Source organism: Triturus cristatus, chromosome 9 (assembly GCF_964204655.1).
Source record: "Triturus cristatus chromosome 9, aTriCri1.1, whole genome shotgun sequence".
Taxonomy (NCBI): domain Eukaryota; kingdom Metazoa; phylum Chordata; class Amphibia; order Caudata; family Salamandridae; genus Triturus; species Triturus cristatus.
Genome location: NC_140592.1, coordinates 1,263,535,579 through 1,263,559,022, shown reverse-complemented (window position 1 = coordinate 1,263,559,022; position 23,444 = coordinate 1,263,535,579). Strand labels below are relative to the sequence as shown.

Sequence of the window (23,444 nt, the reverse complement as noted above, 5' to 3'; positions counted from 1 at the left end):
TGCTGGGTAAAGCCTGGGATAGCTTTGCTGGGTAAAGCCTGGGATAGCTTTGCTGGGTAAAGCCTGGGATAGCTTTGCTTGGTAAAGCCTGGGATGGCTCTGCTGCGTAAAGCCTAAGAGAGCGTAGCTGTGAAAAGCCTGGGATAGCTGAGCTGTCTAAAGCCCGGGGAAGCTCTGCTGGGTAAAGCCCGGGGAAGCTCTGCTGGGTAAAGCCCGGGGAAGCTCTGCTGGATAAAGCCCGGGGAAGCTCTGCTGGGTAAAGCCCGGGGAAGCTCTGCTGGGTAAAGCCCGGGGAAGCTCTGCTGGGTAAAGCCCGGGGATGCTCTGCTGGGTAAAGCCCGGGGATGCTCTGCTGGGTAAAGCCCGGGGAAGCTCTGCTGGGTAAAGCCCAGGGAAGCTCTGCTGAGTAAAAGCCCAGGGAAGCTCTGCTGGGTAAAAGCCCAGGGAAGCTCTGCTGGGTAAAAGCCCAGGGAAGCTCTGCTGGGTAAAAGCCCGGGCTAGCTCTGCTGGGTGAAGCCAGGGGTAGCTATGCTGCGTGAATTGTAAGATAGCTGTGCTGGGTGAAACCTGGGGTAGCTCTGCTGGGTGAAACCTGGGGTAGCTCTGCTGGGTGAAACCTGGGGTAGCTCTGCTGGGTGAAACCTGGGGTAGCTCTGCTGGGTGAAACCTGGGGTAGCTCTGCTGGGTGAAACCTGGGGTAGCTCTGCTGGGTGAAACCTGGGGTAGCTCTGCTGGGTAAAGCCTGGGGTGACTGCTGGGTAAAGACTGGGATAGCTACTGGGTAAAGTCTGGGGTAGATCCGCTGGGTAAATCCTGGGGTAGCTGTGTTGGATAAAGCCTGGTATAACTGAGCTGTATAAATCCCGGGGAAGCTCTGCTGGGTAAGCCTGGGGTAGATCTACTGGGTAAAGCCTGGGGTAGCTCTGCTGGGTGAAGCCTGGGGTAGCTCTGCTGGGTGAAGCCTGGGATAGCTCTGCTGGGTGAAGCCTGGGGTAGCTGCTGGGTGAAGCCTGGGGTAGCTCTGCTGCGTGAAGCCTGGGGTAGCTCTGCTGCGTGAATCGTAAGAGAGCTCTGCTCGGTGAATCGTAGGGTAGCTCTGCTGGGTGAAACCTGGGGTAGCTCTGCTGGGTGAAACCTAGGGTAGCTCTGCTGGGTGAAACCTGGGGTAGCTCTGCTAGGTGAAACCTGGGGTAGCTCTGCTAGGTGAAACCTGGGGTAGCTCTGCTAGGTGATACCTGGGGTAGCTCTGCTAGGTGAAACCTGGGGTAGCTGGGTAAAGACTGGGATAGCTGCTGGGTAAAGACTGGGGTAGCTGTGTTGGGTAAAGCCTGCGGTAGCTCTGCTGGGTAAAGCCTGTGGTAGCTCTGCTGGGTAGAGCCTGGGCTAGCTCTGCTGGGTAAAGCCTGGGCTAGCTCTGCTGGGTAAAGCCTGGAGTAGCTGTGCTGGGTGAAGCATGGGGTAGCTTTGCTGTGTAAAGCCTGGGGTAGCGCTGCTCGGTGAAGCCTGGGGTAGCTCTGCTGGGCGAAGCCTAGGATAGCTGAGCTGTGTAAAGCCTGGGTCGGCTGAGCTGTGTAAAGCCTGGGTCGGCTGAGCTGTGTAAAGCCTGGGACGGCTGAGCTGTGTAAAGCCTGGGACGGCTGAGCTGTGTAAAGCCTGGGACGGCTGAGCTGTGTAAAGCCTGGGACGGCTGAGCTGTGTAAAGCCTGGGACGGCTGAGCTGTGTAAAGCCTGGGACGGCTGAGCTGTGTAAAGCCTGGGACGGCTGAGCTGTGTAAAGCCTGGGACGGCTGAGCTGTGTAAAGCCTGGGACGGCTGAGCTGTGTAAAGCCTGGGACGGCTGAGCTGTGTAAAGCCTGGGACGGCTGAGCTGTGTAAAGCCTGGGACGGCTGAGCTGTGTAAAGCCTGGGACGGCTGAGCTGTGTAAAGCCTGGGACGGCTGAGCTGTGTAAAGCCTGGGACGGCTGAGCTGTGTAAAGCCTGGGACGGCTGAGCTGTGTAAAGCCTGGGACGGCTGAGCTGTGTAGAGCCTGGGACGGCTGAGCTGTGTAGAGCCTGAGGTAGCTGACCTGTGTACATCCTGGGGTAGCTCTCCTGGGTGAAGCCTGGGGTAGCTCTCCTGGGTGAAGCCTGGGGTAGCTCTCCTGGGTGAAGCCTGGGGTAGCTCTCCTGGGTGAAGCCTGGGGTAGCTCTCCTGGGTGAAGCCTGGGGTAGCTCTTCTGGGTGAAGCCTGGGGTAGCTCTCCTGGGTGAAGCCTGGGGTAGCTCTCCTGGGTGAAGCCTGGGGTGGCTCTCCTGGGTGAAGCCTGGGGTGGCTCTCCTGGGTGAAGCCTGGGGTGGCTCTCCTGGGTGAAGCCTGGGGTAGCTCTCCTGGGTGAAGCCTGGGATAGCTCTGCTGGGTGAAGCCTGGGATAGCTCTGCTGGGTGAAGCCTGGGATAGCTCTGCTGGGGTAGCTTTGCTGGGTGAAGCCTGAGATAGCTTTGCTGGGTAAAGGCTGGGATAGCTTTGCTGGGTAAAGGCTGGGATAGCTTTGCTGGGTAAAGGCTGAGGTAGCTGTGCTGGGTGAAGCCTGGGGTAGGTCTGCTGGGTGATTCGTAAGATAGCTCTACTGAGTGATTCGTAAAATAGCTCTGCTGGGTGAAGCCTGGGATAGCTCTGCTGGGTGAAGCCTGGGATAGCTCTGCTGGGTGAAGCCTGGGATAGCTCTGCTGGGTGAAGCCTGGGATAGCTCTGCTGGGTGAAGCCTGGGATAGCTCTGCTGGGTGAAGCCTGGGATAGCTCTGCTGGGTGAAGCCTACGCTATCTCTGCTGGGTGAAGCCTACGCTATCTCTGCTGGGTGAAGCCTGGGATAGCTCTGCTGGGTGAAGCCTGGGATAGCTCTGCTGGGTGAAGCCTGGGATAGCTCTGCTGGGTGAAGCCTGGGATCGCTCTGCTGGGTGAAGCCTGGGATCGCTCTGCTGGGTGAAGCCTGGGATCGCTCTGCTGGGTGAAGCCTGGGATAGCTCTGCTGGGTGAAGCCTGGGATAGCTCTGCTGGGTGAAGCCTACGCTATCTCTGCTGGGTGAAGCCTACGCTATCTCTGCTGGGTGAAGCCTGGGATAGCTCTGCTGGATGAAGCCTGGGATCGCTCTGCTGGGTGAAGCCTGGGATAGCTCTGCTGGGTGAAGCCTGGGATAGCTCTGCTGGGTGAAGCCTGGGATAGCTCAGTTGTGTAAAGCATGGGCTAGATCTGGGTAAAGCCTGGGATAGCTGAGCTGTGTAAAGCCAGGGATAGCTCTGCTGTGTAAAGCCTGGCATAGGGCTGCTGTGTAAAGCCTGGCATAGGGCTGCTGTGTAAAGCCTGGCATAGCGCTGCTGTGTAAAGCCTGGCATAGCGCTGCTGTGTAAAGCCTGGCATAGCTCTGTTGTGTAAAGCCTGGGATAGCTCTGTTGTGTAAAGCCTGGGATAGCTCTGTTGTGTAAAGCCTGGGATAGCGCTGCTGTGTAAAGCATAAGATAGCTCTCTGATGTGTAAAGCGTGGGTTGTGCCTCTACTGCAGAAAGTGTAGGAAGGTTTTCTGCTGTGTACATCGTGAGGTAGCTCTGCTGTGTACAACGTAGGACCACTTGTAAAATTTGGGATAACTCTGCTGTGTAAAGCATAAGATAGCTGCCTGTTTGTAAAGCATAAGATAGCTATCTGCTGTGTAAAGCATAGGATGGCTCTTTGCTGTGTAAAGCATAGGATGGCTCTTTGCTGTGTAAAGCATAAGATGGCTCTTTGCTGTGTAAAGCATAAGATGGCTCTTTGCTGTGTAAAGCATAAGATGGCTCTTTGCTGTGTAAAGCATAAGATGGCTCTCTGCTGTGTAAAGCATAAGATGGCTCTCTGCTTTGTTAAGCATAAGATGGCTCTGCTGTGTAAAGCATAAGATGGCTCTCTGCTGTGTAAAGCATAAGATGGCTCTCTGCTGTATAAAGCATAAGATGGCTCTCTGCTGTGTAAAGCATAAGATGGCTCTCTGCTGTGTTAAGCATAAGATGGCTCTCTGCTGTGTTAAGCATAAGATGGCTCTCTGCTTTGTTAAGCATAAGATGGCTCTGCTGTGTAAAGCATAAGATGGCTCTCTGCTGTGTAAAGCATAAGATGGCTCTGCTGTGTTAAGCATAAGATGGCTCTCTGCTGTGTAAAGCATAAGATGGCTCTGCTGTGTAAAGCATAAGATGTCTCTCTGCTGTGTAAAGCATAAGATGTCTCTGCTGTGTAAAGCATAAGATGGCTCTCTGCTGTGTAAAGCATAAGATGGCTCTCTGCTGTGTAAAGCATAAGATGTCTCTCTGCTGTGTAAAGCATAAGATGTCTCTCTGCTGTGTAAAGCATAAGATAGCTCTCTGCTGTGTAAAGCATAAGATAGCTCTCTGCTGTGTTAAGCATAAGATGGCTCTCTGCTGTGTAAAGCATAAGATAGCTATCTGATGTGTAAAGCATAAGATGGCTCTCTGCTGTGTAAAGCATAAGATGGCTCTCTGCTGTGTAAAGCATAAGATGGCTCTCTGCTGTGTAAAGCATTAATGGGTCTGCTGTGTAAAGCATAAGATGGCTCTCTGCTGTGTAAAGCATAAGATGGCTCTCTGCTGTGTAAAGCATAAGATGGCTCTCTGCTGTGTAAAGCATAAGATGGCTCTCTGCTGTGTAAAGCATAAGATGGCTCTCTGCTGTGTAAAGCATAAGACGGCTCTCTGCTGTGTTAAGCATAAGATGGCTCTCTGCTGTGTAAAGCATTAATGGCTCTGCTGTGTAAAGCATAAGATGTCTCTCTGCTGTGCAAAGCATAAGATGGCTCTCTGCTGTATAAAGCATAAGATGTCTCTCTGCTGTGTAAAGCATAAGATGGCTCTCTGCTGTGTAAAGCATAAGATGGCTCTCTGCTGTGTAAAGCATAAGATGGCTCTCTGCTGTGTAAAGCATAAGATAGCTCTCTGCTGTGTAAAGCATAAGATGGCTCTCTGCTGTGTAAAGCATAAGATGGCTCTCTGCTGTGTAAAGCATTAATGGCTCTGCTGTGTAAAGCATAAGATGTCTCTCTGCTGTGTAAAGCATAAGATGGCTCTCTGCTGTGTAAAGCATAAGATGGCTCTCTGCTGTGTAAAGCATAAGATGGCTCTCTGCTGTGTAAAGCATAAGATGGCTCTGCTGTGTTAAGCATAAGATGGCTCTCTGCTGTGTAAAGCATAAGATGGCTCTGCTGTGTAAAGCATAAGATGTCTCTCTGCTGTGTAAAGCATAAGATGGCTCTGCTGTGTAAAGCATAAGATGGCTCTCTGCTGTGTAAAGCATAAGATGGCTCTCTGCTGTGTAAAGCATAAGATGTCTCTCTGCTGTGTAAAGCATAAGATGTCTCTCTGCTGTGTAAAGCATAAGATAGCTATCTGATGTGTAAAGCATAAGATGGCTCTCTGCTGTGTAAAGCATAAGATGGCTCTCTGCTGTGTAAAGCATAAGATGGCTCTCTGCTGTGTAAAGCATTAATGGGTCTGCTGTGTAAAGCATAAGATGGCTCTCTGCTGTGTAAAGCATAAGATGGCTCTCTGCTGTGTAAAGCATAAGATGGCTCTCTGCTGTGTAAAGCATAAGATGGCTCTCTGCTGTGTAAAGCATAAGATGGCTCTCTGCTGTGTAAAGCATAAGACGGCTCTCTGCTGTGTTAAGCATAAGACGGCTCTCTGCTGTGTAAAGCATAAGATAGCTATCTGATTTGTAAAGCATAAGATGGCTCTCTGCTGTGTAAAGTATAAGATGGCTCTCTGCTGTGTAAAGCATACGATGGCTCTCTGCTGTGTAAAGCATTAATGGGTCTGCTGTGTAAAGCATAAGATGTCTCTCTGCTGTGTAAAGCATAAGATAGCTCTCTGCTGTGTAAAGCATAAGATAGCTCTCTGCTGTGTTAAGCATAAGATGGCTCTCTGCTGTGTAAAGCATAAGATGGCTCTTTGCTGTGTAAAGCATAAGATGGCTCTTTGCTGTGTAAAGCATAAGATAGCTATCTGATGTGTAAAGCATAAGATGGCTCTCTGCTGTGCGATAGAGATCTATTTCAGTTTGTCAGCAGAGGCATAGCTCCATGGTCCTGTACGGAGTGATGGCCCTGTTCTTTGTGTAGTTCATGGAAGCTGTCCATTATTCAAGTCCGCCTGGTTGGTGAACCCAGGCTCCACTGGACCTTCTAAAGCTTAGGCCCTGTGCGGTTGCGCGCCACTGGCAGCCTGACATCGGTGGGTTAAGTGGAGTCTCTCTTCTCATAGTCTTCACTGCACTCCAATGGACGTTGCTTGTGTTACTTACCGTCACCCCTGTGTCTCTTCTAGGTAAAGCAGCCAAGGAAGCGGAAGCCAACCTGCGGCGCCAGAGGCGGCTTGTGCGCTCCCAGGTGCTCAAGTACATGGTGCCTGGCGCACGTGTAATACGCGGCATCGACTGGAAGTGGAGAGAGCAAGATGGGAGTTCGCAGGGGGAGGGCACAGTGACTGGAGAGCTGCACAACGGTAAGTGCACACTTTGCTGTGTCTGTACTACCACTGGGGAGGGCATGCACTAATAGGATGGAACGCTGTGCTTCGCATGTAGTGTCACTGTGTGGGCACTGTCATTTTAGAGGATGCGGGCTGCACTACAGTGAGCAAGTGAGCGACTCCTTTACTACAACAGTGCGAGAACAGGGAGAGGACCAATCTGCAATATGTCGAGCGAGTGTGTGGCTTGTTCTGTAGTACAAGTGAGACTCAGTGTTGCTCCTCTACTTTACAATATGTAATAACAGAGACACAGTGAACAAGGGTTAATGCTATATGAATGTGCCTAACGTTTATAGAGAATAGCATCTAGTAACATGAGCACTTCCTGGGAGGGCAGTGTTGGTCCAGTTTACATACTCCGTGTGTTAAGTGGTGTGTACGGAGCGCCGTTCTACAGCTTGGAACCGGTTGAGATGAGTTCTCGTTTCGCTGGTGTACCTCCTATAGGATGACTGTCTGGAAGTTGTATCACTTTTGACTGCCGGCAGCCTCCTGCTTTGGATGAGAGCATGGGGAACATGAAAACAGGCACTTGATTTGCTTGCTGATGTGCAGTATTACCCATTCCTTTGTCCATCCACGCAGCACATACGCACTGCCCCAAGAATTGGGCCTATCGGCATTAGATTGATGCCTAAAGGCGCTTTGGGTTCACATGCTTTTCAAACTTACAGCGGTCTGTGATTCTGGGTGAAACTCCATGGTTTCTTTAAATATCTGTCGCCCCTTGATTCCTTGCTAAAAGTGCATTAACCCCTCACCCTCCTAAAAAGCATTCCCACTTTTAATTAATGTGGACACCTAACATTGCCACCAGTGCTGGGAAGAATGGCTACATCTTCAGTAATGACAAACGTGCAGATCAGACTCAAATGTCGCTTAAGATGCACCCCCGCAAACCTCTCAACACTACTTGGGTTAGATATGGCCCTAACTCATGGACTATTGACTACCCTTCGAATATCTTAAAGAATGAGAAAAATAATCTCAAACACAAATTACTGAAACAACACCCGGAGACTCTAATTGCAGATCCCTACCATAATTTGACAAATGGCACCAAGAAAACTAATTTTGTCTTCTATTCTAAACGCCCAGCTAAATAGAAAAACATCTTCCTTCTCCAACTTCAAGTGACCAAGTCTACCAAGATACCCTATGGAGCAAAACTAACGACGGTCCCCTCTCTATCTTTTAGAGGTGACATTGATATTTCCATTTTCAAGATAGGAATCCATCATAAACAAGTGACATACCCTCACTTCTCCCTTTTCGATCAACACTTTATTTTTCAATCCTCTCAGTATCCAAAGCGATCTGTCCCTCACACCTGCATCCCCCGACCTCTGACACTCGCCACAGAACCGACTCCCCCCCCCCCCCCCCCCCCCCCATTCACATTCCTGCTTGGAGTCACCCCCTGCCCTGACTTGACCTCCCCCTCCGTCACACACAGCACTCAAGCGATCACCGGTGAGACTTCTCATGTGCCCACCATAATCTGCTGTTCCTTGGTCTCTAATTGCAATGGAGGTCATCAAAATCCTAGCTACTCGAGCCCCATCGCGAATCCGGCTTCACCGGAACCCTCTGCAGACACCCTTCTCTACCACTAATGAACCCATTCAGCCCCCCTGGACAATCCACAAACTTAGTCCAAATGATAAGGAAGCCTCCCCTTTAAATACACGTTTGTAGGAAAGTGGCTCTGTATATACTGTTCCCAAGTAGGTACAGTGTGTACAGAGTCCACAGTCCCCAGAGGTTTGGCAGAGGCTAAAGTTAGATGTAACCTTACTCTCTAAAGTGATAGCTTGGTCGAGCAGTAAGGCCGTATCAGAGGACCGTGTAAAGCATTTGTTGTACATACTCAGTCAGCAAATGGTCTCACACACTCAAGAACTGAACTCAAGGCCAATGGTTTGTGTGAGAAAGTGCCATCTTTCTTGCATGGTATGCCCCCACTTTTTGCTGAATTGCTGTATGTCAAGTGCTGCCATTTAAGAGTATATGGTGCTGAGAGATCGTCAAACACAAACTCCACAGCGCCATGATGGCTCCACTGAAGCGTGAGAAGTTTGGTATCAAACTTCTCAGCACATTAAACCCGCACTGATGCCAGTGATGGATTTAATGTACAATGCACGACAGAGGGCATCTTAGAGATGCCCCCTGAACCTAACCTACAATCCACGTCTGGTCTGAGGGGCTGCCTAGGCTGCCACGCAGCAGACATGTTGCTGGACCCCTGGGTAGAGAGCCGTCCGCTCTCCTGGGCCTGCAGCAATGCACATCGTGGGCGAGGTGCTAGGTCTCCTCCCCCAGGATGGGCAGGGGAAGCTTCAAAGGCTTGCCGCCTTTGTGTACTTCTCCAGGCCACTTGCTGTACTCAGCAACTGGCCCCTACCGGTTCTAAACCCCCACTCTGGCGGGAAGACTTGCCGGAAACCCCAAGGAAGGACAGGGAGTGTGCCAACCTCTGCCAACCCCACCCCTCAGGTGGGGAGGCGAGGTGAAGCACATTCCCGGGCTCTCGCCATCTTGAAGATGGGGAGCCCTGCCCAATCAGGACTAGGCCTCTGCCCCCCTCCCACAGTAGAGTGGCAGGATAGGGGATGTACCCACCCCAGGGCAGGGACCCAGTGGTCCCTGCCCTCCACCTACCTGTAACGCCCCTAAATTTAGTATTTAAGGGCACCCTGAACCTTCCTTCCTTAGATTCCAGATTCCGAAACATCAAAGAAGATCAAGAAGAAAGAAGACCTGCTGTGCAGCTGCTAACAGGAGGAAGACACCAACTGCTTTGGCCCCGGGCCTACCGGCCTGTCGACCCTCGAACCTGCTCCTGCTAAATCCCGGCATCTCCAGTGGCCAGCAACCCCACAAACCCCGAAGGACCTGGCTACCTTGTGACTCTGAGCATCTGGGGCTCCCACGAGCAGTGGCACTGCTCAAAGCAAGTAACTGACCCCTGGCACCAGCCAGGAGCCGCGAACCCTGTACACTCTGCACCTGCCAAGCCTGTGATGGAGTGGACCAAGACCACGAGGACGTCCCCCCAGCGACCTGTGACCCCGAATCCAGCACCCAAGGACCCACCTCGACGCTCCTGACGCTCCTGACGACGCCTGCAGCCTCAGAACCAGGCCCCCCCCCCCGCCTTCCATAGGATAACATTAGGCCTAACTCACTCTGCACCCAGCTGCCCCAGTGCCGCTGAGGGTGGAACAACTGTACTTACCTGACCCTGGGAGACCCCTGAGTCTATGCCCAGCACCTTAACTCTGCCTGTTGAGTACTTACCCAAAAGCCGATAACTCACTTTTCTTCCATAGGGTAACATTGGCTGGTTACACTTGAAAATTCGAGTGGGGAGTTTCAAAACTTTAAAATATTCACCTAAAATCAACTGAGTAACGAAATCGAAAATACTCACCTGCTATTAGGCGAGTTCCCAGTGCTGGATCTTGGTGCCCAGCACTGACCCTGAAAAGTAATTACAAGTATACTTAACGCTAACTCAATTTTCTCCCATAGGAAACCATTGACTGTTTTTCTGTGAAATTTCTTCTAGGTGTCGATTTTTGCAAACTACAAATATTCTTTAAAAATCGTACCAACTGTGAAAACGTAATTACTTACCTGTGTTAGATAGATGTCCCAGTACTGAGCCTAGGAGCCCAGCACTGGATTACAAAAGTAAAGAGAACTTCTGTAGTAGGGGATCTCTGTGTATAGTCATAATCTAGTGAATAGTCCCGCCCATGTGCGTGGACCCCGGAGCAATAAAAATAATCTCTTAAATTGTCAAGCCATGCAGACCTGCATCTACACTTAAGAGAGAATTCAAAGACAGATAAGCGCCCGCCCTCCTCCCGGGTGGAGAGATAAATGTTAATGTAAGGAATGCTACAGGTCTGGCGTGCTACGCCTTCAAAAAGAACTGAAAGTAAAAGGGACCTGCTGTGCATTCTGGGATACTGGAAAAGTTCTGGAAAGTTTTCTTAAAGGCACAGTATCCTGTTCTGAGCCACATAATGGCAGCCTATGGGGCTTGTCTGTCCATTCCTCCCTCTCTATCATTCCAGAGCCTTTTGCTGGGAGAGGCAGGTTTTTTCTCTGGAAAAAGCTGGGCAGGCAGTGCTGTTGGTGGATGTTGGTGGAATTTTCTAGTGAAAGTACTGGACAGTGTAGCCTATGGATATAGGCTGCATTATCTGTCTTTGAATTCTCTCTTAAGTGTAGATGCAGGTCTGCATGGCTTAACAACTTAAGAGATTATTTTTATTGCTCCGGGGTCCACGCACATGGGCGGGACTATTCACTAGATTATGACTATAACAGAGATACCCCTACTACAGAACTGGAGTTACAGAAAAGAAACTACTCCATACTTTACTTGCAACTTGAATTTCCTTCCATAGGATAACATTGCCTAGCTTTTGCTGAAAAAGTTTCTAAGTGTCGATTTTGCAAATTTCTAAATATTCGTTAAAAATCGCCTGTATCCATTAGGATCTCTCCTAATAGCAGGTGAGTATTTCCGTTTTCGTTACTCGGTTGATTTTAGGTGAATATTTTAAAGTTTTGAAACTCCACACCAATCAATGTTACCCTATGGAAGAAAAGTGAGTTATTGGCTTTTGGGTAAGTACTCGACTGGCAGAGTTAAGGTGATGGGCATAGACTCGGGGGTCTCCCAGGGTCAGGTAAGTACAGTTGTTACACCCTCAGCGGCACAGGGGCAGCCGGGTGCAGAGTGAGTTAGGCCCAATGTTATCCTATGGAAGGCCAGGGAGCCCTTGGTTGGTGGCTGCTGACTGGTAGGCCACGCGGCTGTGGGAGCTGGGCTCCTGGTCACTTGCTCAGGGCAAATGGGCAAGTAGGTAGGAGTAGAAGTTGCACTGCCAGGGCCACTGGGGCGGCTGGGTGCAGGGTGCTGTTGAGCCGTCGGCTGCTCAATGGATTGCATTGGAAAAGCTCTAGGACGAACAAAGGATGCAAGCTCGGGGACGGAGATTCTTCAGGTGCTACCACCACTACGAGAGTTAAGCTGGGTAGTTGGAGGATAGGTAGGTTCCCAGGAGTTGAGCACAGGGGGCCGCAGGGCGCTGGGTGCAGGGGTGCCTTTTGATGTTGGGAAATCTTACCCTCTGTTGATCGCGGTTGGGGGGGTCCCTGGTTCTGACGCTGCAGGCGTCGTCAGGAGCTTCGAGGTGGGTCCTTGGGTGCCGGATTCGGGGTCACAGTCAGTGGGAGGACGTCCTCGGGGTCTTTGTCCACTCCAGCACAGGCCAGGCTTGTTGGGTGCAGTGTGTGCAGGGTTCGCGGTTCCTGCCTGGTGCCAGGGGTCAGTTACTTGCTTTGAGCAGTGCCACTGCTCGTGGGAGTCCCAGATGCTCAGTCACAAGGTAGCCAGGTCCTCCGGGGTTTGTGAGGGTGCTGGCCACGGGAGATGCCGGGATTTAGCAGGAGCAGGTTCGAGGGTCGACAGGCCGGTAGGGTTGGGGCTAAAGCAGTTGGTGTCTTTCTCTTGTTAGCAGCTGCACGGCAGGTCTTCTTTCTTCTTGGTCTTCTTTGCTGTTTCGGAATCTGGAATCTGAGGAAGGAAGGTTTAGGGTGCCCCTAACTACTAAATTTAGGGGCGTTACAGATAGGTAAAGGGCAGAGTGGTCCCTGCCCTGGGGTGGGTACACCCCCTATCCTGCCACTCTCCTGTGGGAGGAGGGCAGTGGCCTAGTCCTGATTGGGCAGGACTCCCTATCTTCAAGATGGCGAGAGCCCGTGGATGTGCTTCACCTCGCCTCCCCCACCTGAGGGGTGGGGTTGGCAGAGGCTGGAACACCCCTTGTCCTTCCTTGGGGTTTCCGGCCACTCTTCCCGCCAGAGTGGAGGTTTAGAACCGGTAGGGGCCAGTTGCTAAGTACAGCAAGTGGCCTGGAAAAGCTCACAAAGGCAGCATGCCTTTGAATCGTCCCCTGCCCATCCTGGGGGAGAAGACCTAGCACCTCGCCCAGGAGTCCCAGGTGCTCAGAGTCAAAAGGTAGCCAGGTCCTCCGGGATTTGTGAGGTTGCTGGCAACAAGAGTTGCCGGGATGTAGCAGGAGCAGATTCAAGGGTCGACAGGCCGGTAGGGCTGGGGTCAAAGCAGTTGGTGTCTTCGTCGTCTTAGCGGCTGCACAGCAGGTCTTCTTTCTTCTTGCTCTTCTTTGTTTTTCAGAATCTGGAATCTAAGGAAGGAAGGTTCTGGTTGCCCCTAAATACTAGATTTAGGGGCGTTACAGGTAGGTAAAAGGCAGGGACCAATGGGTCCCTGCCCTGGGAGGGGGGCAGTAGCCTAGGCCTGATTCTGCAGGGCCTCCCATCTTCAAGATGGTGAGTGCCCGGAGATGTCCTTCACCTCGCCTCCCCCACCTGAGGGGTGGGGTTGTCAGGCTGGCACATCCCCTGTCCTTATTTGGGGTTTCCGGCCAGTCTTCCCGCCAGAGTGGGGGTTAGAACCTGTGGGGGCCAGTTTGCTGGGTACAGCAAGTGGCCTGGGGAAGTTCACAGAGGCGGCATGCCTTTGAAGCTTCCCCCTGTCCACCCTGGGGGAGGAGACCTCGCACCTCGCCCAGAATGTGCATTGTTGCAGGCCCAGGAGAGCGGGGGCTCTCCTACCCAGGGGTCCAGCAACATGTCTGCTTGGTGGCAGCCTCAGAGCAGACGTGGATTGTAGGTTAGGTTTCAGGGGGCATCTCTAAGATGCCCTCTGTGGTGCTTTGTACATTAAATTCCACACTGGCATCAATGCGGGTTTAATGTGCTGAGAAGTTTGATACCAAACGTCTCAGTCTTGCCATTATGGTGCTGGGGAGTTCGTGTTTGACAAGGTCTCAGCACCATGTACTCTTAAATGGCAGCACTGCACTTACAGTGCCCAGGAATGGACCTGGGTACTGTAGGGGCACAAGGCTCATGCTCCTGTGCCCACACCGCTGGCATAGGGCACCCAGCTAGAGGGTGGCTGATGTATGCCAGGGTAGTGTAGGTGGTGGGCATGGCACACAGGGATGTGTGCCATGTCGACTCCTTGTTTTGTCTTGTACCCAGACACTCAGCCTGCAAGGGCAGTGTGTGTGTGTTAGGGTACAGGGCCTGTAAGGGTGGCACAATGAGTGCTGCAGCCCTTAGAGGCCCTCCCTGGTCTCAAGGCCCTAGGGTACCATTTACCAGGGGCTGACATGTGGCCAGGGTTTGCCAATTTTGGGCTTGAGGTTTTTAGGGAAGGAACATAGGCCCTGGGTCCCTGATTGGCAGGAGTCCAGGGCACACTCAGTCAAAGTACATTCAGCAATTCAGCAAAAAGTGGGGGCCTACCATGCAAGAAAGATGGCACTTTCTCACAGCTCCTCCACCGGATAAAGAATCCAAATTAATTGATGCTTCTGGCAAATGCATAGCAGCACAGGCGGCCAATCACTGGTGCATTGCAAATACACTAGGCCTTTTAGCCAGATACGACAGGGCCCACTGGGATTCCAATGGAGCAGCTGCTTCAATATCTTCCAGATTAGCATAAAACCAGAGCCCAGGACTTAGTAAACGAAGGGAAACTAATTTCCAACTCATCAGTAAGGTGTGCGCTGTATGCTTCTGATACCGCAGCTAGAGAAGTCAACACCAGCATTCTTCTTAAGAGACATGTATGGTTAAGGATCTCATGATTTAACCCCGAGGTCCAACAATTCATTCTGAACACACCCTTAGACAAAGAACATCTTTATGGACCTGATGTTGATGAGGCTTTAGAAAAAGTGAAAAAGGACACTGAGGTCGCCAAATCTATGGGCGCTCTCCAGTTCCCTTCCAATAGAGGTTCCTTTCGCCAGTCCATTTACCGAGCAGGGTCTAAGACCACACCCTCAGACCAAAATTCATCCACCTATAAGGATAATAACCAGTTGTCCCATTCAAGAGGATTTTTTCGTAGAGGTTACAGAGGGAACATCCCTAAGGGTAGAGGAAAAAGCAGCACGCCCCATAATTTCCCTTCTATACCACACCTGTCGGGGGAAGACTGCAACAATTCCTCCCCATACGGCAGTCTTTAACTACAGAATTATCCAACATGGTTCTTGCCTGGAGCGTACCACCAATCCTCCAAACATTGCGCCTCGTTCTCACAAAATGTCACCAGAACATTCACACCTGCTCAAGCAAGAAGCACAGTCTCTTTTACTAAAAGGAGTGTTAGAACCTGTACTGTTACAGTAACAAGGGTCAGGTGTATACTCCCTGTATTTTCTAATTCCCAAAAAGGACGGCACTTTGAGACCCATTTTGGATCTCAGAGAACTAAACCTTTACACACTATCAGAACGTTTCCACATGGTGGTATGTCAACAAGTTCTCCCACTCCTACAACAGGGAAACTTTATTTCTACTATAGGCTTAAAAGACCCATATTTCCACATTCCAATTCATCCTGCTCATCGTAAATATCTTGGATTTGTGAGAGCGGACCAACATTACCAATTCAAAGTACTACCGTTTGGAGTCACCACTGCTCCCAGAGTATTTAAAAAATGCCAGGCAGTAGTTGCATCTCATCTGAGAAGACAGCACATGGTCTTCCCATACCTGGACGACTGGCTCATCAAAGCCAGCAATTACCAGAAGTGTCTGCAACACACTCAAGCCACAATCCAGTTGCTACATCAACTAGGGTTTACGGTGAATGTGTTGAAGTCCCATCTGCAGCCTTCCAACACACAGGACTTACCTGGGAGCCACCATAGACACTCAAAGAGCTCTAGCCTCTCCCAGTGCTGCCAGAATTCTCAGTATTCAGTCTCTTCTCACTCAGTCTCAGCCCAACCAATCATTACTAGCAAGAGTCTTCCTGCAACTGATAGGAATGTTGGCGTCGTGCATAGTAATTGTTCCCCATGCAAGACTCCACATGCATCCCCTCCAAGAATGCTTAGCAAGTCAGTGGAGGCAATCACAGAGTCAATTGACTGATCTAGTGTTGCTATATTCCGCACCCATTGCTCTCTGCAGTGGTAGAACCCACAAAATGTATCCAAAGGGCGGCCCTTCATCGACCCTGTTCCACTGACAGTGCCAACAGCAGACGCATCGCTCACTGGTTGGGGTGCTCACTATCTCATGCCAAGGATTGTGGCGTCTAAAATACAAAAGTCTTCAATAAATCACCTAAAACTACAAGCAGGTTTTCTAGCGCTCAGAGCTTTTTAAACTCACCTCATAGGCAAAGCTGTCCTTGTCTGCACGGACAACATGACAGCTATGTACTAGATAAAAAAACAGGGGGACGCACACACTCCAACTGTCACTCTAAGCACAAAACATTTGTAAATGGGCTATATACCACAAGATTTATTCCCTGGCAGAGAATCTGCCAGAAGAAAGCAATCGGATTGCAGACCTTTTCAGCAGACAGAAGCAGCAAATACATGAGTGGGAACTTCATCCTCAGGTTCTCCTCCCCTACTTTCAGGAATGGGGATTTCCTCAAACAGATCTGTTTTCCACAGCAGAAAACACAAAATGCCCAAGCTTCGCCTCCAGGTTCTCTCATCCGCTCTCCAAAGGCAATGCCCTATGGATGAAGTGGTCAGGGATATTTGCTTACGCTTTTCCGCCTCTCCCACTCATTCCAGTGGTAGTTTGGAAGCTCAGGCAAACATCCCTCACACTAAATCTTATAGCTCCAACATGGGCACGTCAACCATGGTTCACCACCCTGCTGGAGCTGTCCGTACATCCACACCAAAAGCTGCATCTCACCTCCAGTCTCCTCCCTCAGAGCCATGGAGAAATCAGGCATCCAAATCCCAAATAGTTGGGTTATTTACAATTACCACCAGACTGTATGAATATCCTAAAAAAGGCTAGAAAGCCTACTACTAGGGCATGTTATGCAGTAAATTAGAAACGGTTTGTTATTTATTGTAACAATAACAATATTGATCCTCTTGATGTTTCTGTACAGAGGATCATCTGTTACTTGTTACATTTACAGCAATCTGGACTAGTCTCCACATTCATTCACTTGCATCTAGCAGCAGTAGCTGCAAACTTACAAAACAGACAACACTTACCTCTATTCAGAATACCAGTGGTTTAAGCCTTTATGGAAGGATAAAAAGAGTGATACTACCAAGATTCCCACCTGCAACAGTATGAAGCTTAAACATAGTCCTTACAAGACTTGTGGGTCCACCATTTAAACCAACGCTCAGGTGTCAGTTAGAGCTACTCCCATGGAAAGTACCTTCCCCCATAGCAATAACTTCACTGAGGAGAGTTGGTGAACTCCAGGCATTAACTATACAAGAGCCCTTTTTTCAGATTCATAAAGACAGAGTGGTTCTTCGAACTAATCCTACATTTCTTCCTAAAGTAGTTTCTGCCTTTCATATCAATCAGTTGTGTTACCTGTGTTCTTTCCTCAGCCCATATCTAAATCAGACATTGAACGATGGATTGTGAAATGTATCCAAACATGTTATGTGAAAGCGAAAAGAACTTTAATAATACCGAATCACTGACAAAATATCGACTACAAAAACATCGAGGTACAAAAATATCGTGAGAAAATATTGAAGTAAAGAATATCGACATCCTATCTACATCATGGTAAGTACAAAAATATTGAGAAACAAATATCTATATCAAAAATATCATTGTAAAAAATATAGTTTTTTAATGTTAAAAAATAATGTAAAATAACGTAAATGTATATAATTAAAAGAAACATAGTTAAAAATATTTTAAAATTATAAACTGATACATATAATGTTAAAATAAATGAAACGTATACATATAAAATATAGTATATATACTTAATAATCCTAAATAATTTTAAATTAAAAACTTTTATAAATTATAAACATATATACACATACAAAAATAATATTAAACGTTAAAGTATATTTAACAATAAAACAATTACAATATATATTTTTTTTAAATACATTTTACGCAACATTAACTAAAACAATACAGAAAAATATTGGGTAGTGGCTGGGGAAACAATTACTATTCCTACTCCAAAGAGTGCAACAGTAGGGAAAGTGTGGGATAGCGTAGGGGTAAAAATTACTATTCCCACTCCAAAGAGTGCAACAGTAGGGAAAGTGTTAGCTAGCGTAAGCGTAAGGGTAAACATTTCTATTCCCACTCCAGCGAGTGCAACGGAAGGGAAAGTGTTGGATAGCGTAGGAGTTAAAATTACTATTCCCCCTCCAGTGAGTGCAAAAGTAGGAAAAGTGTTAGCTAGCGTAAGGGTAAAAATTACTATTCCTACTCCAGAGAATGCAACAGTAGGGAAAGTGTTGGATAGCGTAGGTGTTCAAAATAACATACGTATCAATTAAATAATTTTTGAAATTAAATGATTTATGAATAAATTAACAAGACATTAATTATAAATGCCAATAAATGAAAATTAATAATTACTTTAACACTAAATTACTTCCCACCCTATTCCCCAATAAACACAAAACCTACTCCGCATAAAATTTAACACAATTAATATAATCAATCAAAATTAATTACCACTTAATAATTAATCAACAATAAATTAATTATCCATTACATTAAATATTAATAAATAATTACTTAATTATAATCAATTACTTCCCACCCTATTCCCCTATAAACACACAACCCGCTCCTAAACTAAATTAACACAATATAGTTATCAATTAATTCATTAATAAAAATTAATTACCAATTAATAATTAACAATAAATTAATTATCAATACCAAAAAATAAAAAGAATTACTTTGTTATAATTAATTTACTTCGCACCGCGCACCCTATTCCCCTTTAAACCCACAACCGGCTCCAATAAAAAATGAATACAATTAATACAATTAATAACATTTTATTTCCAAATAAAAATTAATGATAAATTAATTAACAATAAATAAAATAAACATTAATAATTACCTAATTACAATTAAAATACTTAGCACCCTATTCCCCTATAAACCCACAACCCGCTACAGAAATAAAATACAAAATTAAATTAGAAATCCTTAACAATTTCTAAAAATTATGAATTAATTTACTATAATTAAATTACTTCCCACGCTATTCCCCTATAAACCCACAACCCGTTACGGTACTAAAACTCAAAATTTACTTTAAAAAAAATGACTTACTTCTAAACAATTAATACATATATTTAAAAAAAATAATACATAAAACATGTGTAACACATACATATAAAATACATACTACGATACATAACACTAACATAAACATCGATATTATTAACATCAATCTTTTTACTATCATTATTAATAACTTCGATATTAACAAAAACGATATTTCTGATCTTCAGGTCGATATTCTGGTTACCGATGTTCTTGATGTCGATATTCTGTCCCTGCGATATTTTAAACTCTATATTAATGTAGGTCAAAATAAAAAACTCGATATTTTGTCTGTGCCCCAACAATATCCCCTAGAGTGCATTCCAATCGCAAGGTAGGGGCTACTAATGCCTTCTTAGGGAATGTTCCCCTAGCTGACATCTGTAAGGCAGCAACATGGTCTACACTGCACATGTTCACCAAGCACTATTGTGTAGATGTGTTAGTGAGGCAACTAGCTTATGTAGGCCAGGCAGTACTTAAAATACTGTTTCATACAACTGCAACAGCTACAGGTTAGCCACCATTTTGGGAGCATACTGCTGTATAGTCTTTATCTACAGCTCACATGCCTCTAACGTATGTTACTTACCCAGTAAGCATCTGTTCTTGGCATGTAGAGCTGTAGATTCACATGCGCCCATCCGCCTCCCTGGGTACCTGAAGTTGTGCATTTCTCACTTTACATACATATGCATGGACATCTCTATTCTACACTTACTACTCCATTTTCACCCTCGATGGCCATGCGCACTGTCACCGGAAGGAGGAGTCACGTCACCTCGTGACTGGAAAGACTTCTTCGAAGAAAAACAACTTGCAAACATCCAGATCCAACACTAGATAGGAGTATGCAAAGCATGTGAATTTACAGCTCTACATGCCAAGAACAGATGCTTACTGGGTAAGTAACATTATCCTTTGTGGCTAACCGTATGATAAAACACAAGTAGGTCACACATAATCACTTTCTTCTGCAACTTTGTACTTAGAGAGTACTGGTTCTAGGCCATGCACAGCTTGTGGGATACGACAATGTGTTTTAATCGGTTCACAGTATGTAGTGTTGTAGATTCACTAGCAGCCATCAAACCTTCTCAGGGCAAGAATGCAACAGAGCCAGACATTTACTCAATTTAAGGTTTGATTTCCAAAAGGGGCAAACTAGGATTGCTCCTTTCAGGAGACGTGATTAGCAGTCATTCTTCACACTCATGGAATCAAAACTAGACTTTGTAGAAAGTTGTAATATTCTGAATCCAACACTAGTTAGCAGATCAGTGCACAGCATTTGATCTACATAATTGCAAGCTTCAAATGATTGTTCTAGGTAAGTAATTGGTCCCTTACTACATGATCATTTCAAATTGTGTGTTTCACCTGCAGTATACAATGTGTTGTCTTTCTAATTGTTGGACTGGCAAGCCCTTGGCCACACAGAGGCCAGTATTTTGGACAAGCTTGGTGACATGCATTTTTTGGGTTCCTCTTACATCGTTGAAGCGTTATGCATCACCAATCTCAGACTGCAAATGTTCCAAAGGCATAAGACCCTTCCGTAAGCTCACGGGAAGAAGTGCACATTGGACTCATTATCTTCCCTCTGCTCCTGGGTTCTTATGCGGTTCTCTAAACAGACCTGATGCTTGTGTGACCGTGTCATGCAGAGGATCATGAGGAATGTTATACTGCACATTAGTCCGAGTTTTTTCTGATTGATTGGTTTGCCATGACATTGGATTTGTTTGTGAAGTGATCTGAGATGTATCCAAGTGTGCCTGTTGACATTTCTGAACGATGGAGATCTGCACAGTATTCGAGGCAGTCATGGTTGGTGTTCTTTCACCTGCATGTGGTTGGGTGGCTTGGACTGTGAACATGCCACTTCTCAAACATTAATGCAAATATTGTCCAACATGTTCCTTTGTGCCTGATGTGGCTGTTGTTGCTGGAACCAGTTGAACTCCTCAATACTTTTCTTTCTTTTTCTGCTGCATATGGTATCTCTGCCCTTGCTGATCTATAGCTCTAATATCAAATCTCTCTACGCTTAGCATTTGCAATATCCTTCTTTTTTTTGTTTGTTTGTCTCTCTTTTAATCCTTTCCTGGGATCCAACCACATTTTTTTGCCTTAATTTAATATCTTGAGGGTTTAGGCCCATTTGGTTCAAGGGGGCGAGCGAGAATGGGGCCTCCTCTGTTTCTAGGTGTTTCGTTGCCAGTAGAACATAGACTCCTCTCTCACTTAGACTGTGTGTCCCAGAAGGCATTGTGAAGAAAGTGGTGTCGTCCTCGAGGATGTGCATCTCCTCCTTGGCCTGATGCCTCCATAAGAGGATCGGCTTGCTTCAGCGGGAAATAAGGGGCAGTCTGTGGCCTCTTGGCGTCTGTCTTTGCATGTTGACCCAGCCTTTGCTTTAACTTGTCTCCTCCAGTTGTGCAGCGATAGGAGTGGGTTTTTCATGGCCGAAAGAGGGACTAGGTCACCAGGGCAGGATAGTGCTTGGGATCTATGGGGATGGGAGTCATAGAAAGGGTGCAAGGCAGTGAGTATCTAGGGGAGGTGGCGTTTAGGATATGAAAGGTCCATATGAGTTGATTGCAAAGAGATGGCAATAATGTGGTTACTAACTAAAGCGGAATAAGAAAGCAAAGTGCCAAGTGGGAGGTTAATGGGCTTCTGGGATAGTGAGGTTTTTGGTTGTACGGAAGATGAGAATAAAAAAGGGATTATTTTCCTTAAAGCCACAAAGGAGTAGAAAGATGTTGTGAGGGATGTTGTGGAGTCACATGGATGAGAGAGTTTAAAGTGGTCATGTAGCAGATGGAAACTGGTGTTGGTTTAAGAAGCTAGTTTATGATAGTCTTGCTTCTGACAAACTATCTGCATTTCTGGTGGAACAGGTTGAGGATGGTAGAGTGGGGAGGGGGTGCACCAATCTCACAATGTGCTTCGAATGGAAATCCTAAGATAAGTTTGGCTTGTGCATTTCTGATTAGTCAGAGACTCCTTGTCCATCCACTACAAGATAAGTTTGGTTGCACTCTGGGCTTAAAGTCACAGGCAGTAAGGGTTGGAAGCGTGGCTAGGGAGCCGGTGGCACTATTAAAAACTCTGCTCCCGTGCAGTTGGGTACTGTCTTGACTCGCTCCTGTCTGCTCTCTGCTGGGTCTCACATACTCCTGTCCCTTTCCAGGCTGGATTGATGTCAGCTGGGATGCTGGTGGCTCAAACTCTTACCGTATGGGCGCAGAAGGAAAATTTGACCTCAAGCTTGCCCCAGGGTACGACCCTGATTCGGCGACATCACCCAAACCTGTCTCATCCACTGTTTCAGGCACGACGCAGTCATGGAGCAGCTTGGTGAAAAACAATTGTGTGGACAAGACCACTGCCGCCGGCTCTTCCAGCCGCAAGGGCAGCAGCAGCTCGGTGTGCAGCGTGGCCAGCAGCAGTGACATCAGTCTGAGCTCGTCCAAAATGGAGCGACGGGCCGAGAGTGTCCTGGAACAGAGCATTGTTCCAGGTGTGGACATCCATGAGTCCATTGTGGTTCTATCTGCTGCAGATGCCATCGCCCAGGCTGAGGTGTGTGGCTCCTCCAGCGCCAGCACCAGCACTTTAACTGCAGATAACAACGAGAATGCAGAGAGGAAGCTTGGCCCTGATGGTGTCATAAGGACAACTGGGGAGTCGAGCGCCATCTCCATGGGCATTGTGAGTGTCAGTTCCCCCGACGTCAGCTCCGTATCAGAGCTGACCAATAAGGAAGCCACCTCACAGCGCCCCCTTGGTTCATCTGCCAGCAACAGATTGTCGGTCAGCTCACTGCTGGCTGCTGGGGCACCGATGAGTTCAAGCGCCAGCGTGCCCAATCTGTCCTCACGGGAGACATCCAGCTTGGAATCTTTCGTTCGCAGAGTGGCCAACATTGCAAGGACCAATGCTACCAACAACATGAACTTAAGCCGTAGCAGCAGTGACAACAACACTAACACCCTTGGAAGGAACGTCCTCAGCACTGCAAGTAAGGAAACTTTTTTTGTTATATATTCTATTTTAAATTGTGTTAAATATGACTGTGTGGAGATCAAAATTTGGAATTATTGGCAACTGATGTTTGATGGAAAGGGAATTGAACAGCTACTTCCTGCATTCACCCATGGCTGAATTGTTTTGCATATGCTGGCTTTTGCCTGTGGTAACAGCTTTGCAAGTCTGTTTCCATTGGCTTTCCCACAGGAGTTACTTCCTGCATTGGATGGGGGAAGGAACAGACATGTTAGACATTGGCCTCTAAACAACACACAGGCCATCATGCACCCTCACGTTGACCTCGGACCATTATATGCTGGCGATTTCCAGCCTTTGATAGCATGTCAGCCATATTTCACCATCAATCCCTAGTGTCTAGTCAGATGACGGCTCTCCGGAGGACTGTGTCCCAGATAGAACCAGTCATTTAGCTTGTCTGTGCTGGAGGGAGGATTCTATCAAATATGTTATCTAGTGAATGCCACAATCCTCCTTAGATCTAGTTGGGGCCCTGACCTTTGCTTGTTAGCCTTTAGGCTTCTGTTGATACGTTTGCTAGATCTGTTTCCACAAATAATAGACCGCACCTTGATCTTACGTGGGTAATCTACTGTGGTGGTTGTTTCTTTGTGGAAGACACTGTTTTTATTCTAAGAACTCCACTGGGGACTCCCATTTAAT

The 23,444-nt window shown here is 47.5% G+C and overlaps 1 protein-coding gene across 13 annotated transcripts in view; it reads left to right on the top strand.

Annotated features, from left to right (window-relative positions):
- Positions 1-23,444, top strand: part of HECTD1 (HECT domain E3 ubiquitin protein ligase 1) — a 559,621-nt gene that overhangs the window by 360,542 nt on the left and 175,635 nt on the right. For 8 of the 13 annotated variants that reach the window (XM_085627395.1, XM_085627387.1, XM_085627399.1 and 5 more), the window contains exons 24-25: positions 6,345-6,521; positions 21,925-22,755. In XM_085627395.1, the coding sequence (XP_085483521.1) occupies positions 6,345-6,521; positions 21,925-22,755 (1,008 nt within the window). The remainder of the gene's footprint in view (positions 1-6,344; positions 6,522-21,924; positions 22,756-23,444) is intronic. The other 5 variants (XM_085627391.1, XM_085627398.1, XM_085627397.1 and 2 more) reach the window with 1 other exon arrangement.